At 33.0% G+C, this 13,238-nt stretch overlaps 2 protein-coding genes across 2 annotated transcripts; both read right to left on the bottom strand.

Annotated features, from left to right (window-relative positions):
- Nucleotides 1-5,174: 5,174 nt before the first annotated feature.
- LOC106325405 (protein EXORDIUM-like 4) lies at nt 5,175-6,261 on the bottom strand. The gene has a single exon (XM_013763460.1). The coding sequence runs from the start codon at nt 6,181-6,183 to the stop codon at nt 5,311-5,313; it is 873 nt and encodes a 290-aa protein (XP_013618914.1). The 5' UTR covers nt 6,184-6,261; the 3' UTR covers nt 5,175-5,310.
- A 3,593-nt stretch (nt 6,262-9,854) lies between these two features.
- On the bottom strand, nt 9,855-11,357 carry LOC106326009 (2-hydroxy-6-oxo-2,4-heptadienoate hydrolase-like). The gene is made up of 4 exons (XM_013764051.1): nt 10,489-11,357; nt 10,315-10,407; nt 10,169-10,236; nt 9,855-10,085 (listed from the first exon to the last, which is right to left on the bottom strand). The coding sequence occupies exons 1-4, from the start codon at nt 11,143-11,145 to the stop codon at nt 9,968-9,970; spliced, it is 936 nt and encodes a 311-aa protein (XP_013619505.1). The 5' UTR covers nt 11,146-11,357; the 3' UTR covers nt 9,855-9,967.
- Nucleotides 11,358-13,238: the final 1,881 nt, after the last annotated feature.

Raw genomic sequence — 13,238 nt, 5'->3', positions numbered from 1 at the left:
ACATAAAAAAATCATGATTTTTGTTAACTGGGCGGATCATTATTTATAGGATATCGCACATGAAAGAAAAATATCTGTTTTTACAATTATCTAATTAACTCTATATACTCATTTTTTATAATTTTTTTATATGATATCACACATTTGTAAAAAAAAAATAGATAGTTTAAGATGTAAAAATAAAATATTTACTTAATGAATATAATATGAACGAATATTACAAATACATCATTTAATAAAATAAATAATTAAAAACTGAAAATTCATATCCGCGCTTAGGGTCTAGTTGTCTTTTAAAATATTGATGAATAGAGAAGAAAATAGTTGCGCATTTCATAAACGCACTTAGTTTAGTTTACATTTTATCATCATTTACAAAAGCATAGTTGTATTTCGATCATGCACCAACTCAGCGAATACACATAGAAAAGTTCTTCAGGTTTGTGGTACATGCATCGATCGTATTCATCGAACGTACAATAGATTCCAAAAAAGATATATTGACGTCCAAAACTACGAATTTAATCGAACCACATAACAACACATATTGGACATCCTAGCTAGCTGATTGTTTCCGAAATTCCATAGATCGGTTTGCTACTAACACCATTATGCATAGTTGATATTGGTTTCATAGAAATCCTACTAAAGTATGTAAATTTGATCAATAGGCTTTTATTAGAAATGTTACTTATTATAAAAATAATAATGCATTCTAGATGACAATCTTTATATATTTTATTTTTGTCAATCAACGTGTTTAATATTTTATGTGAATCAAATTTTAGGTTAGACTAACTTAACGTCACAAAAGTTTCTTTCATTAAATATTTTTTCCATCAATTTATACTATTTTGTGTGTTTCATCAAGTTTTAATTAATTTAGTCTCTGGTTGATTAATATAATTTTTCCAATCAATATAGTGATATGGAACTTTGAACCTTCCACTTTCTTATTTGAAAGCTAAATGTTTTTCACCAAGTCATAACAATTAATGTGTGTTTGGGTGTGATGAGCGTGCGTGTGGATTTATATATGTAGTTGCCATTGTGATTCATAGGACTGAAAACTGATTAAAAGGCGTCGATAACAAGAAATAACATCAAGGCCCTGCAAGTTTTGCTGGTATGAAATGTCGCACGCTTAACATGTTTTAATATATGCTTGTGAACGCGATAAAATGTTCGTGAAACGAGCAATTATGCATAATGAACGAGATCATTAATTCATAGATGCATGCATATGGCCTAACGTACTAATTCATTGATTGTTGTTGTTATCCATTTGGATATCTACAAACAATTGATTTAGGAGAACCATGACTAATTGAAACAAAAAAGGACTAATTTTTTTTAACAAAAACAAAAAACTAACAAGTAATATTGATATGCAATTTTGAAGGGAAAATTTAATGGATATGAGAGAATTATATATGTCGGAGACGTCAATCAAACTTACCAAGCCAGAGTAGATGTTAGCATATCCATTCCCCTCCTGCCCTCCATAACTTAACTTTCGACTTTTGAGGGCAACGTAACAGTTTATTGTGGGAAATGTTGTATGCATGCCCACTTAAATCATGCCTCTCTCCCTTTTCCCTTATTTGGCCAAAGAATGTAAAAGTTGCAGCATGCATATATATATTCGAAACAAAAAATAAAAGCATGAAACATGTTCATTATATTGAGTGGCTTCAAAATTGCGCTGAAAAGTTTAAAGATGCCTATCACATCGAAGTCATCGTAGTTTTATCGCATAAGTTGTAATGAGCACAGTTATAAGGTGATAACGAAACTGGTTCACCAGCTACAATAATTGAACATTTCTATCGACAAGAGATACTGAAAAGACTAGGGAAAGTAACGTAACTAGGCCAATCAAAATATTAAGAACTTATATACAATAAAGTATATAGATAAATAAAAGGGGGTTAAAAAAAAAGGATAAACTTTTCCCCGGATAAAGAATCTGAAAAGCTCCGGTGATCACGCGTTGTGTTTATTTGGTTTAGCAGCAGATTTGCGGATTTTTTAGAGATTCACGCAACGTTTTGTGTCACCCGACCACAGGCGAGATAAGGGTCGGTCTGTCTTAAGTTGAATCTTCTTGTCCTCTGATCACTATACTCGTCTGCATTCTACGTGTACCGGAAATTTTATCAGACCCACAGGAGCTTCAATAATTATTAGTTCGCACAAACAACCAATGCATTCATTCCTTTTCACTTTTGCCAAAATGTCGATAACCTAGACATAATGCAACGTAATTAATATAGATAACTAAAAGTTCAAAAAAAAAAAAAAGACAACTACAATATTGTCAATGTCCTTTGAGAAATGTGAATTGCCACTAAGTAGATTAGTTAAGCGAAAATTAGTGCATCATGCATGAAGCAACAAAAGGTTTTATCACTATTTCTTTAAGTAAAGTCCTAAGAGCATAATTATTGCAGGGTTCTTAAGGTGGAGTTTTTACCGGAATATAAGAACTTGACACTTAACTTTTAACTAAAAAGGTAAGAACCGTTTCTTAAATAAGAGTTTCAAGAGACAGTTCTTAACTTTTTTAGTTAAAAGTTAAGAGACGGGTTCTTATATTACGTTAAGAACCCAACCCTAAGAACCTTTCAATAATCATGCTCTAAGAAAGTCAAAGTCAGAAGAGTATATATGCATTATCTTTGCACAAGTTGGGCTTATTAATCAATCACTAATCTTGTGAGGTACGTTGGTCTTATATTGCCGCCGACCGACCGACCAGCTTCTCATGTTGGCTAACCAATCTCTATACAGTTTGGTCCCAGTTCTCTTGCCGTGCATGAAGTAACAGAGGTAAGTGAAAGTCCTAACAAAATCAATGAGTATATATGCATATAATCTTTGGATAAGTTGGCAGTTGGGTTTATTAATAAATCACTAATCTTGTGAGACACGTTGGTCTTATATTGCCAATGTTCAATACTCCCTCCATTCCACAAAAATATACTTTTTAGTATTTTCACACATATTAATAAAACACATTAATCTAACATAATAAATATATCGTTTTCTATAATTTCAATTTTAATAAATTTTAACCAATAATAATTCAATAAATTCAATTAATTTTCTTGAAGTTTACAATTTTTTCATAGAAAACACAAAAATACATATTTGTGAAACATATTTTTTTTTCTAAAAAGTCTATCTTAACGGAACGGATCAGGAGTATAATATTAGTGAAAAAGGGGTTATCCTTAAAGACAAACTAGATTGGACGTAAAACATACTCCCTCCGTTTTTTTATATAAGTCGTTTTAGAATTGTGCACATAGATTAAGAAAATCATTAATTTTTTATATTTTAAACAAAAACATCATTAATTATTTACCTAACCACAAATCAACCAATAAAAAAATAGAAGGTATATTATCATTAGTCATATAACATTAAGTGTTAATAAATTTTACATAGAAAATCGAAAACGTCATATAATTTGGAACATAAGAAAAACAGAGGGAGTATATAGCATGCGGAAAACTTTGGACGCCAATATCTGTAAGCATTAGCTTTGTTAAAAGGTGTAACACTGCTATGTTTTCATATCCCCGCAAATCCCAACACCACCAAGGCATCAAGAGCTAACTACTTATCCTCTAATCTTCCTTTAAAGTTTACGTAAATTTATTTCTAACTAGGGTCGACCCGCCCTATGGGCGGGAAGTTAGAAAAAAAAACTATTTTATATGAATTTACATTAATAAAAATTAAAATTACAGTAATTGTCATTATTATACTAAGAACAATCTAATATAATAAGATTAATGATGCCCGTATATAATTATGCAATGATCATGCCAGATAAATATGTTAAGGAAAAGCTTATATTATCTTAACTAAAACAGTCTTTTGTTAGTGTGAGTAGTTTGGTTTGTGTATGTTTTAATTAAAATGTGATAGTTTTCTCCTAATAAAAGTTATACTTCAACTTCTCTGCCACTTTTTAAATTGAATATGGTCTATCGTTATTAAATAAGTTTAGAATTTATTAGATAGGTTTTACTATTAATTTAGTGGTTTTACTATTAATTTAGAATTTATTAATACTGTGGAAACTTGCGTTATGAATTAACAATATATTTAATTAAATGATAATATTGCTTGGACTTTTTTATAGCATCCATGCTCGTATGTAATATTGCGTGTAATTATCTTGCAAAATATATTTTTGCATTGGTGTATTAATACTTTGAAATAAAACCGTTACAATACAAAAGGAATTGTTCAAAATTTTCAAATATCAGAGTGTTCGTTTATTCAAATAGTTAAGTAGGAGTAATATATAATAATTTGTTTGCGTTGTTGTATGAAAAAAAAAGTTAGAAGCACTATTTATCGTGAGGAGCTTAAAAAATAAATTGATGTAAATGGATAAAACAAAAATTATATGAGCACTATTTATCGTGAAATCATAGACTTTAAAAAATAAATTGATGTAAATGGGTAAAAAAAATAATTATTCCTATGTTTTTTTTTGCTAAAACATTATTAATATGTTAAATGTTCAGTCTATATATATCAAATTAGTAAATTCAAGTTTGCATTCACTATATAATATTATACATTTTATATGTAAGTTCACTAATATACTATAAACCTATATGTAAGTTTTTACGGGCTATTTTACACATTAAAATAAATAAAAATATTTTATTGTATTTTGACACATGTAAATCCAATTAAAATCATCGTACTCGGTTCTCTTGATTTACATTAATTTTTCATACCGGTATGATCGGATTGAATTTCAACAATATTATAAGAGCTATTTTATGACGTATTCATAAGACGAAGAACACGACATTATTTGTTTACTAAAATATAAAAGTATATTGTTAAAAATATTATTTTTATTTTGATCTAAAGCTCACACAACAATATTCCCGCATATTTATGAGTTACACCAAAAACCCACACGATCTTCAATTCCAAGTTAATGAAACACCGCATTTTGGATGCGGATACATATCAGATTCTTAAGATTCGAATTAGTGACGTGTCTGCCTACGTAGACAGCCTATGAGGTAAGAAAACTCAACTTTATATATAAAGAGGGTCTATGTTTACAGTATCAACACACGATGGTTCTTAAAACAAAGTTCATTAACATTGGTTTATAAGTTTGTAGGGGAGACTAAAAATCGGTTTTATTATTCTTCACATACCATACAAAACAACAAAAAGAAACATTTTCACAGAGAATCCCCGAACCAGACGGGATATATATCTACAACTTTATTCGTCTCCCAAGTCACTCTTGCCACGACTCTTTTAAACCAAAGTCTTACACTTCGAAGTTTGAGGGTCCCACATAGCTGGTAAAAGATATTTCCTACCGGCGAGACCCAAAGCATTGTAACTCGCTCCGGTAGTCTTGTCCACGAGAACCCGACCCGGGTAACCCGGGTAAGCACCGGACCCGAACATCCCAGTACATGTCGAGACGGCTTCTTGATTCGTCACGGTGTTAACCAGTAGCGTCGCTAGGTTTATAATCATACCGTCAACTCCGACGTCACCGTTAGGTGCAATCAACGGCGGAGTCTGAGGTCCGTATAACGGCTGATGAAACGGCCACGCGCAGTAGCCAGGACACTGCTTTTTAGAGTTTCCAACCCAAAGGTATGCTCCACCGTCCACGGAGCTTGACTTCGACCCGTGGGTCCCGCACCGGTTCATGCAAAACCGGTCAACGCTCACGTCTTTCGCCGTCAAAACGGCGGTTATCAACCCAACACCACCTCCGTTAAGTTTGCCTGACAGAGCTCGGAGGTGGGGATTTTTTAAGGAGTTTCCGAGAGGGTAGTCCTCGAGGAGGAGCTGTTTACCGAGGACGATCGTTGACGCGCCGCCAGTGTACGTCTTCCACCACGACTCGACCGAGGGACCTTTTGCGGCGGCGGGGGAGTTGAGAGAGCGGATGAAGTCGACGATGACGGCACGTTGGATTGGTTTGAAGTTTCCGTACCAAACGATATTGAGATTGATGTTTTTTTGGACTGAAAGGCTGATATTGAGACTGATGTTTCCTTTGGAGAGAGTGCCGTTGAACTTCAGCAGTTTATGCTCGACCGACGCAGCGGAGGAGAAACCGGTGGCGGAGAGGAGTACTATAAGAGCGGCTAAACGGTAAGTATAGGCCATATCCAAGAAGAGAGAGAGAGGTTTTGTGTTTTAAGTTGAGGTTTATGGAAGCAGTTAAATGCTATATTTAGAGCATCTTTAACGCTAAATGCGTTTTAAAGATTCTCAGTTTTTGACTTTTTTTTCTAAAAAAAAAAAAAAAAAAAAAAAAAATATAAATTCTCAGTTTTTAATTCATCACTTATGTTATCGATTTTTGTTGTTTTTGTGGGACCCCAAAATTAAGAAATCCAATTATAACCTGGATTAAAGATGGTTTTATAGCAAATTTTGAACTGGATTTAGCTATAGAATGATTTTGATAAAAAAAAAAAAGCTATAAAATGCTGAGAGCGTACTTGTCAAAGTATGCCATGAGTTAATATTTAATTGGTTTACACAAGGATATTCTCCAGCCTGTGACCAGTGAGGTCTAGAAGGATGACGTGGTAGCTTCCACAAACGTGGAGTATTAAATTATTTTCATAATTATATTAAAATGTTAGAGCATGACTATTATAGATTCTAAAATAAAAAATAAATTAATATTATATTTGTTTTTGTTATTTTTAATTTTCAAAAACCAATTGAATTGCTAGTAAAATGATAACTGTCATTGTGGATTTACAACAGATTCTTAAAAGTTGGAAGTTTAAAACTTTTCTCTACTTTCTTTTCTGACTTAATTATTTTTTTTTCTTAAATGATAAGAACCCTCTCTAACTACTGTCATTTGAACTATTCTTATGTCGACAAGGATGAACACTTATATGTCCATATAATGTTTATACTATTTACACTGAAAAGTTCATGTCCGAATTTATTGAAAGATGTAATCATGTAAATTTAATAAACCAAAATCAATTGCCTTTTAAATTATTGATGAATAGAGACTAGTTTTATATCATACATTTTGGAACACACCGAGTTCCCTTTACATTTTATCATCATTTACAAAAGCACCATGTGTTTGGATCACCAACTAACTAATACACAAAGGAAAATTCTTCAAGTTTGTGAGATACATCAATTGTATTCATCAAACAATAGATTCCAAACGATATATATTGACTTCCAACCTATGGGTTTAATCGAACCACATAACAACACATATTGGACATTCTACCTAGCTGATTGTTTTCGGTATTCCATAGACTGGTTTGTTAATAACACCATGCATTATGCAAAATTGATATTGGTTTCTAACAAGAACTGTGCATCGTGGAATCATTATTTGTGAAGTTATTTATCAATATCGCATATGTTGGAGGTAGTTGATTATCATCTCTAATATAGTTCAAGATTATACGATGATGTGATGTGTTATCCAGTGTTAAGAAAACAAAAACTGTGCATTATGAATGATACCATCTCTAGTTAAATTAATGTTACATCTTAATAATTCATGCAACATGTTTGTTTTATTTCACAAGCTACAGAGGGACAATTACTTTGCAGTTTCCGATTTAACAGATTTATATTAGTTTTTTTTTTAACTTTGTAACTATAGAATTTTGTCAGTGTACATGGTAGCAAAATATAAATCCTAATAAAGTATGTAAATGTGATAAATATGCATTTATTAGAAATGTTACTTCTTATAAAAATTATGCATGCCAGATGACAATCATTATATTTTATTTTTGTCAATTAACGTGTTTGATATTTTATGTGATAATCAATTTTAGATTAGACTAACTTACGTCACAAGATTGTCTTTCACCAAATAATTTTCCATCAGTTTAAATTATTATGTGTTTTTATTAAACCTTACTTCATTTTGGTCTCTGGTTGATTAATATAATTTTCCAACCAATATAGTCCAGCCAATATAGTGATATGGATATGAAACAATACAACTTTCATTTGCTTATTTGAAAGCTAATTGTTTGTCACCAATTCATAACAGTTAATGTGTGTTTGGGTGAGATGAGAGCACGTGTGGATATATATGTAATTGTGAATGTGATTCGTAGGGCTGAAAACTGATTAAAAGTCGGTCAAACTATGAAATAACACCAAGGCCTTGCAATGTTTTGTAGGCATGAAATGTCGCATGCTTTAAATGTTTTAATATGCTTGCGAAAGTGACAAAATGTACATAATGAACAAGTTCATTCATAGATGCGTACATATGGCCTAACGTACTGATTCATTGATTGTAGGTGTTATCCATTTGGAATCTACAAACTATTGATTAAGAACCAGGACTTATTTTTTGATTAAAACAAAAAATTAACAAGTACTATGTGATTGTATTTAGGGAAACTAAAAAAATAGACCAAAAAATCATTATCATTGTATTTTTGGTCTATATTTATAATTTTCCCTTGTGATTTATTTAATTCTACTTAGTGAAAATATTTGAAATTTGAAATTTGAAAAGGGGGAATTAAAATGAGATATGAGATAATTATGCATGTGTGTATATGTCGGATAAGTCAATTAAACTTAGCAAGCCCAAGTCGAATATAGTGTTAGCATATCCTCTCCCCTCCATAACTTAACTTTTGACTTTTGAGGGTAAACGTAACAGTCTTTATTATGGGCAAATTTTGTATGCATGCCCACTTGGATCATGTCTTTCTCCTTTTTCCCTTTTTGGTCAAATTATGTAAAAGTTGGAGCATACGTATATATACTCGAACCAAAAATAAAAGCATGAAACATGTCGATTATCTTGAGTGGTTTCAAAATTGCGCTGAAAAGATACGTTTCACATAGAAGGCATCCTAGTTTCAACAGCTACAATAATTGAACATTTCTGTCGACAAGAGATACTGAAAAGGACTAGGGAAAGTGACGTAAGTCCAATCAAAATATTAGATAAGGGTCAGTCTTCTTAAGTTGAATCTTCTTGTCCTCCGATCACTATATTCGTCTGCATTCGACGTGTACCGTCAATTTATCAAACCCACAGGAGCTTCAATAATTATTAGTCCGCACAAGCAGCCAATACAACGTTAACGTAATTTATTCCTTTTTACTTTTTTTTTGTGCACATTATTCCTTTTTACTTATACCTACATCACCAATGCCTGAGCCAAAAAATTGATAAAAGGCATAATCCACATATTGTAACCTAATTAATATAAATAAATAATATGTCAAAGTCCTGAAAAGTACCACTAAGTAAATTGGTTAAGCAACAAGCCAACAACATTAATGAAATTTTAACATAAGTTTTTCCACTGTTTTTTTAAGTAAAAGTCCTAACAGAATCAATGAGTATATTATTATAATTTACTCCGTCCACCCCTACTGTATATATACATAATTTTTGGATAAGTTGGGTTTATTAATCAATCACTAATCTTGTGAGGTACGTTGGTCTTAATTGCCGCCGACCGACCGACCAGCTTCTCATGGTGGCTAACCAATCTCTATACACAGTTTGGTCCCAGTTCTCTTGTCATGCATGCTTGTATAAAAGAGTCAACTTTTTGGAATCTTCCCTATATCATTCGAGCTCCATATATTATACAGCGAAAATTCAATCGAATAAACATTTTCCTCGAGAATGTTTTCCTCAAACCCATTAATCAAAGATACAGCCCATTTAGAGAGATATAGTTATGAAGTTATGAAGTTATGAAGTTGTCTCCGCCACTCTTTGTTGTGGATTAAATCGCTTATGGCAGATCATTAATGTATGTTGTAAACAAAATAATCGTGTTTGTGATTCCCTCATATGATGTTGATATTTTCAATAATAATGAAAAATCATCTTTTCCAAATGCAGTAATGAAAAATAGTTTAAAAAACTAGTTATCAATCTATGAAAAAGAATAAATAAAACAGTAGTTCATACACAGTCAATGAGAAAAGATTTCAAGTGCTTGAGGAACTCTTTAGACTTCTCCAAATTCACAGCATGTCCTGCCTTCTTGATCACCACTATCTCTGCATTTTCTCCTATATGTCTGTTTTTCACCATATTTTTTACAACACTATTAATATAAGTTGTTGTTTCACATTTAAAAGAAAAGGTAATCTCTGAACTTACCTTTTCAATCTGTAACCAAGTTCAAGTGGAAATATTTGATCTTCTTCTCCCCATATGATCAAAGATTTCTAAATTTAACACACAAAAAAAACAATTTTTTCAGCAACTTCAAAGTCTACATAGCAAAAAGAAAGCTAGTTTTCCACCTGTTTGATCCTAGGAAGATCTGAAAGTCTACGATCTTTGAGTATTGATTTGATCAAATCTCTCTTCTCCTCTACAAACTCCATACACATTACCTTCACCATTCAAGAACAAAATTCAACACAACAAAAAAACAAAACCACAAAATGCAAAACAAAACAAGAAACACAACTTACATCTATAAAGTCCCAAAGAAAAAACGATGGAACACCTTTGATCGGCTTAACAAAAGAGAATCTAATAAGCTCCTTAAGCTTCTCCGGCGTCTGAGGAATCAGAATCCCTGTGGCTTCTTCAAGATTCGGAACCTTAAACAATCCATCCTCCATATCTTTCTCCTCAAGGCAAACCCCTGCGCAGCATAGCACAATCTTCTCCACTTTCTCCGGAAACTGCGCCGCTAAACTGTACCCGACGAATCCACCGTAGCTGATCCCGACAACGTTCATCCTCTCGACCCCGTGCGCTTCCATTAGCCTCATCAAACATCGAGCCTGGAAAGACTCGGACCGGTTCGGTTCCGACGTGGAAGATAAACCGAAGAAGAGGAGGTCAGGGACGTAGACGTTGAACCGGCCCGTGAAAGCTCGGAGGTGTTCGCCGTATTGCCACATTGCGTTGGCTCCGAAGCCGTGGAGGAGGAGGAGGTTAGGTTTAGATCGGTTTGGAGATTTAGGGATCCAACAGTGCATTGACGTTGATGCGAGGGGATTGCCGTGGGAGAGATCGGTGGTGACAGAGCGGAGACCGGCGTTTGAGAATGATTGTTTGAATAACCAATCACGCGATGCCGTGAAGCTGAAGCATCGCAACAGTTTCAGATGATCAAACATTTTTGACAAAAAAAAAATCAAAATGAAACAGAGGAGAAGAAAGGCGTGGTGATGAAACGGAAGAGAGACGAAGCTGTTTCAGTTATGTCGGAAACCCAAAATAAACGTGACATGTTGTCCGAGCGTATAATTTAAGTTATTACAGCAAAGGACATAAAGGATTTTATATTTGTATAAAACACCCTATCGATTAAGTAATTTAGAGGTAGTAGGTTCGATTCCAGTCTGTACATATGTAACCAGAATTAAATAAAACATAAAATCACTATAATCTCTTAGAGGTGAGGTTTAATCATGAACTGAATAATTAAAAAAATCTTTACTTTTAGGGTTTAGAGAAGTAAAAGGTAGCTTGGTTAACAAGAAATGGTTCTATCTAACTCTTGAGTTTTAGGAGTAGCTTGTTTACAAATTCACTGTTTTTCAAATATAATTTTTTTAATTAATTTAAATTCAGTTTTTATTGAATGTGTCATTTCATCAAAAAAAAATTACAGTCAAATTTAAACTATTTGATATTTATAAAAATATCTATTTTTTAATTTATTTATTATTATTTAATATTTTTAAAATTTTAATTTATACATTTATTAAATCTTTTTTTCAACAGCTTCAGATGATCAAACATTTTTCAAAAAAAAAAAATCAAAATGAAATAGATGAGAAGAAAGGCGTGACGCGAAAACGGAAGAGAGACGAAGCTGTTTCAGTTATTGTCTGAACATATAATTTACAATATTACAGTAAAGGACATGTAGGTTGTTATATTTGTATAAAAAAACCTATCGATTAAGTAATTTAGAGGTAATAGGTTCGATTACAGTCTGTACAGATGTAACCGGAATTAAATAAACCATAAAATTACTAAAATTGATTAGAGGTTTAATCATGAACAGAATAATCATAACCTGTACTTTTTAGGGTTTTGGAGAAGTAAAAGGTGGTTTGGCGAACACGAGAGTTTTAGAATCAGTTTCTATCTTCTTTTTTCTTTGAAACACAAACTTCCATTAATATAAGTAAAGTCAGGTTAGAGCCAAATGTTCAACACATACAAATAAACTCTGTTTAGCAAGCATATCAGCTGCCTTGTTTTTTTCTATTAAAATCCAACCCAAAGAGATTGAATCAAAACCTGTCCAAAAGCAAAGGATATCCGCAACGACACCGTACAGCTGCGGTAAAGAGTTACTATTGTTGATGCTGTTTATCAGAAGTCTTGAGTCCGACTCACATTTGATCTGTCAGATCCCCAACTCCTTGCACTTAAGAAAGGCCGATCTCATCGCTAAAGCTTCTCCCATTAATGGTGAGTGAACCTGCTGCATTATTCCGGAAAAGCTGAGTGATTCACCTTGTCTAGTGATGATCCAGCCCAGACCTGCAGTCATCGAGTCCACTCGCCAATCGTAAGATAGTAGAAGTCTCCATCTGTGTTACAGGGGCAGAGGGGTCCTTTTCGTTGTGGGTTTATGTATGGTATGTCATGATTCCCATTCTCTAGCTGCCGCAATAGCTCTGGAAAGTGTGTCCATTCTCTAGCTGTCCTGATTCCCATTCTCTAGCTGCCGCAATAAAATCAGTTCCTAATTTCTATCTAACTCGTGAGTTTTTGGGGTCGTGTCTCAGCATTCTTTGCCGTCTTGTTTTGGGGTCCAAGGACCGACCAATGCCTGCTTGAAATCTGCAGTGATAGTTACTCTCCAAAACCATTAATAGAAACAGTGTATTTGAAGTGTATTTCGTCTTTCGTCGTGCACATGGATGCAGATTTACTACCTTGGTTTATAGAGTCTACATGAGTCTGTAAATGTTTGCTGTCGGAAAAAAAAAAAAGAAACAGTGTATTTGAAGTAATAATTGACAATAAAATAATCCTAAATGTCATTATTGACCATTTAGATGCGACCAATCTTTGACATTTGGAACATTAAAAGCAGTATTTTGTTGGTTACTGAGTGTGATACCGAAGATTAAATAATAAAGAGATTCTAATAAAATCCGTAGTCTGAGATTAGTTTTAATTACCTGCAGCAACTTCCTTGTTTCGTATAAGTTCTCTAGCAGTCTCTCTCGTCTCAAATAGGCTTTTA

The sequence above is a fragment of the Brassica oleracea genome, chromosome C2 (assembly GCF_000695525.1).
Source record: "Brassica oleracea var. oleracea cultivar TO1000 chromosome C2, BOL, whole genome shotgun sequence".
NCBI classification, from domain to species: domain Eukaryota; kingdom Viridiplantae; phylum Streptophyta; class Magnoliopsida; order Brassicales; family Brassicaceae; genus Brassica; species Brassica oleracea.
Note: the sequence above shows the minus strand (reverse complement) of the source record. Positions and strands in the feature narration are given on the sequence as shown.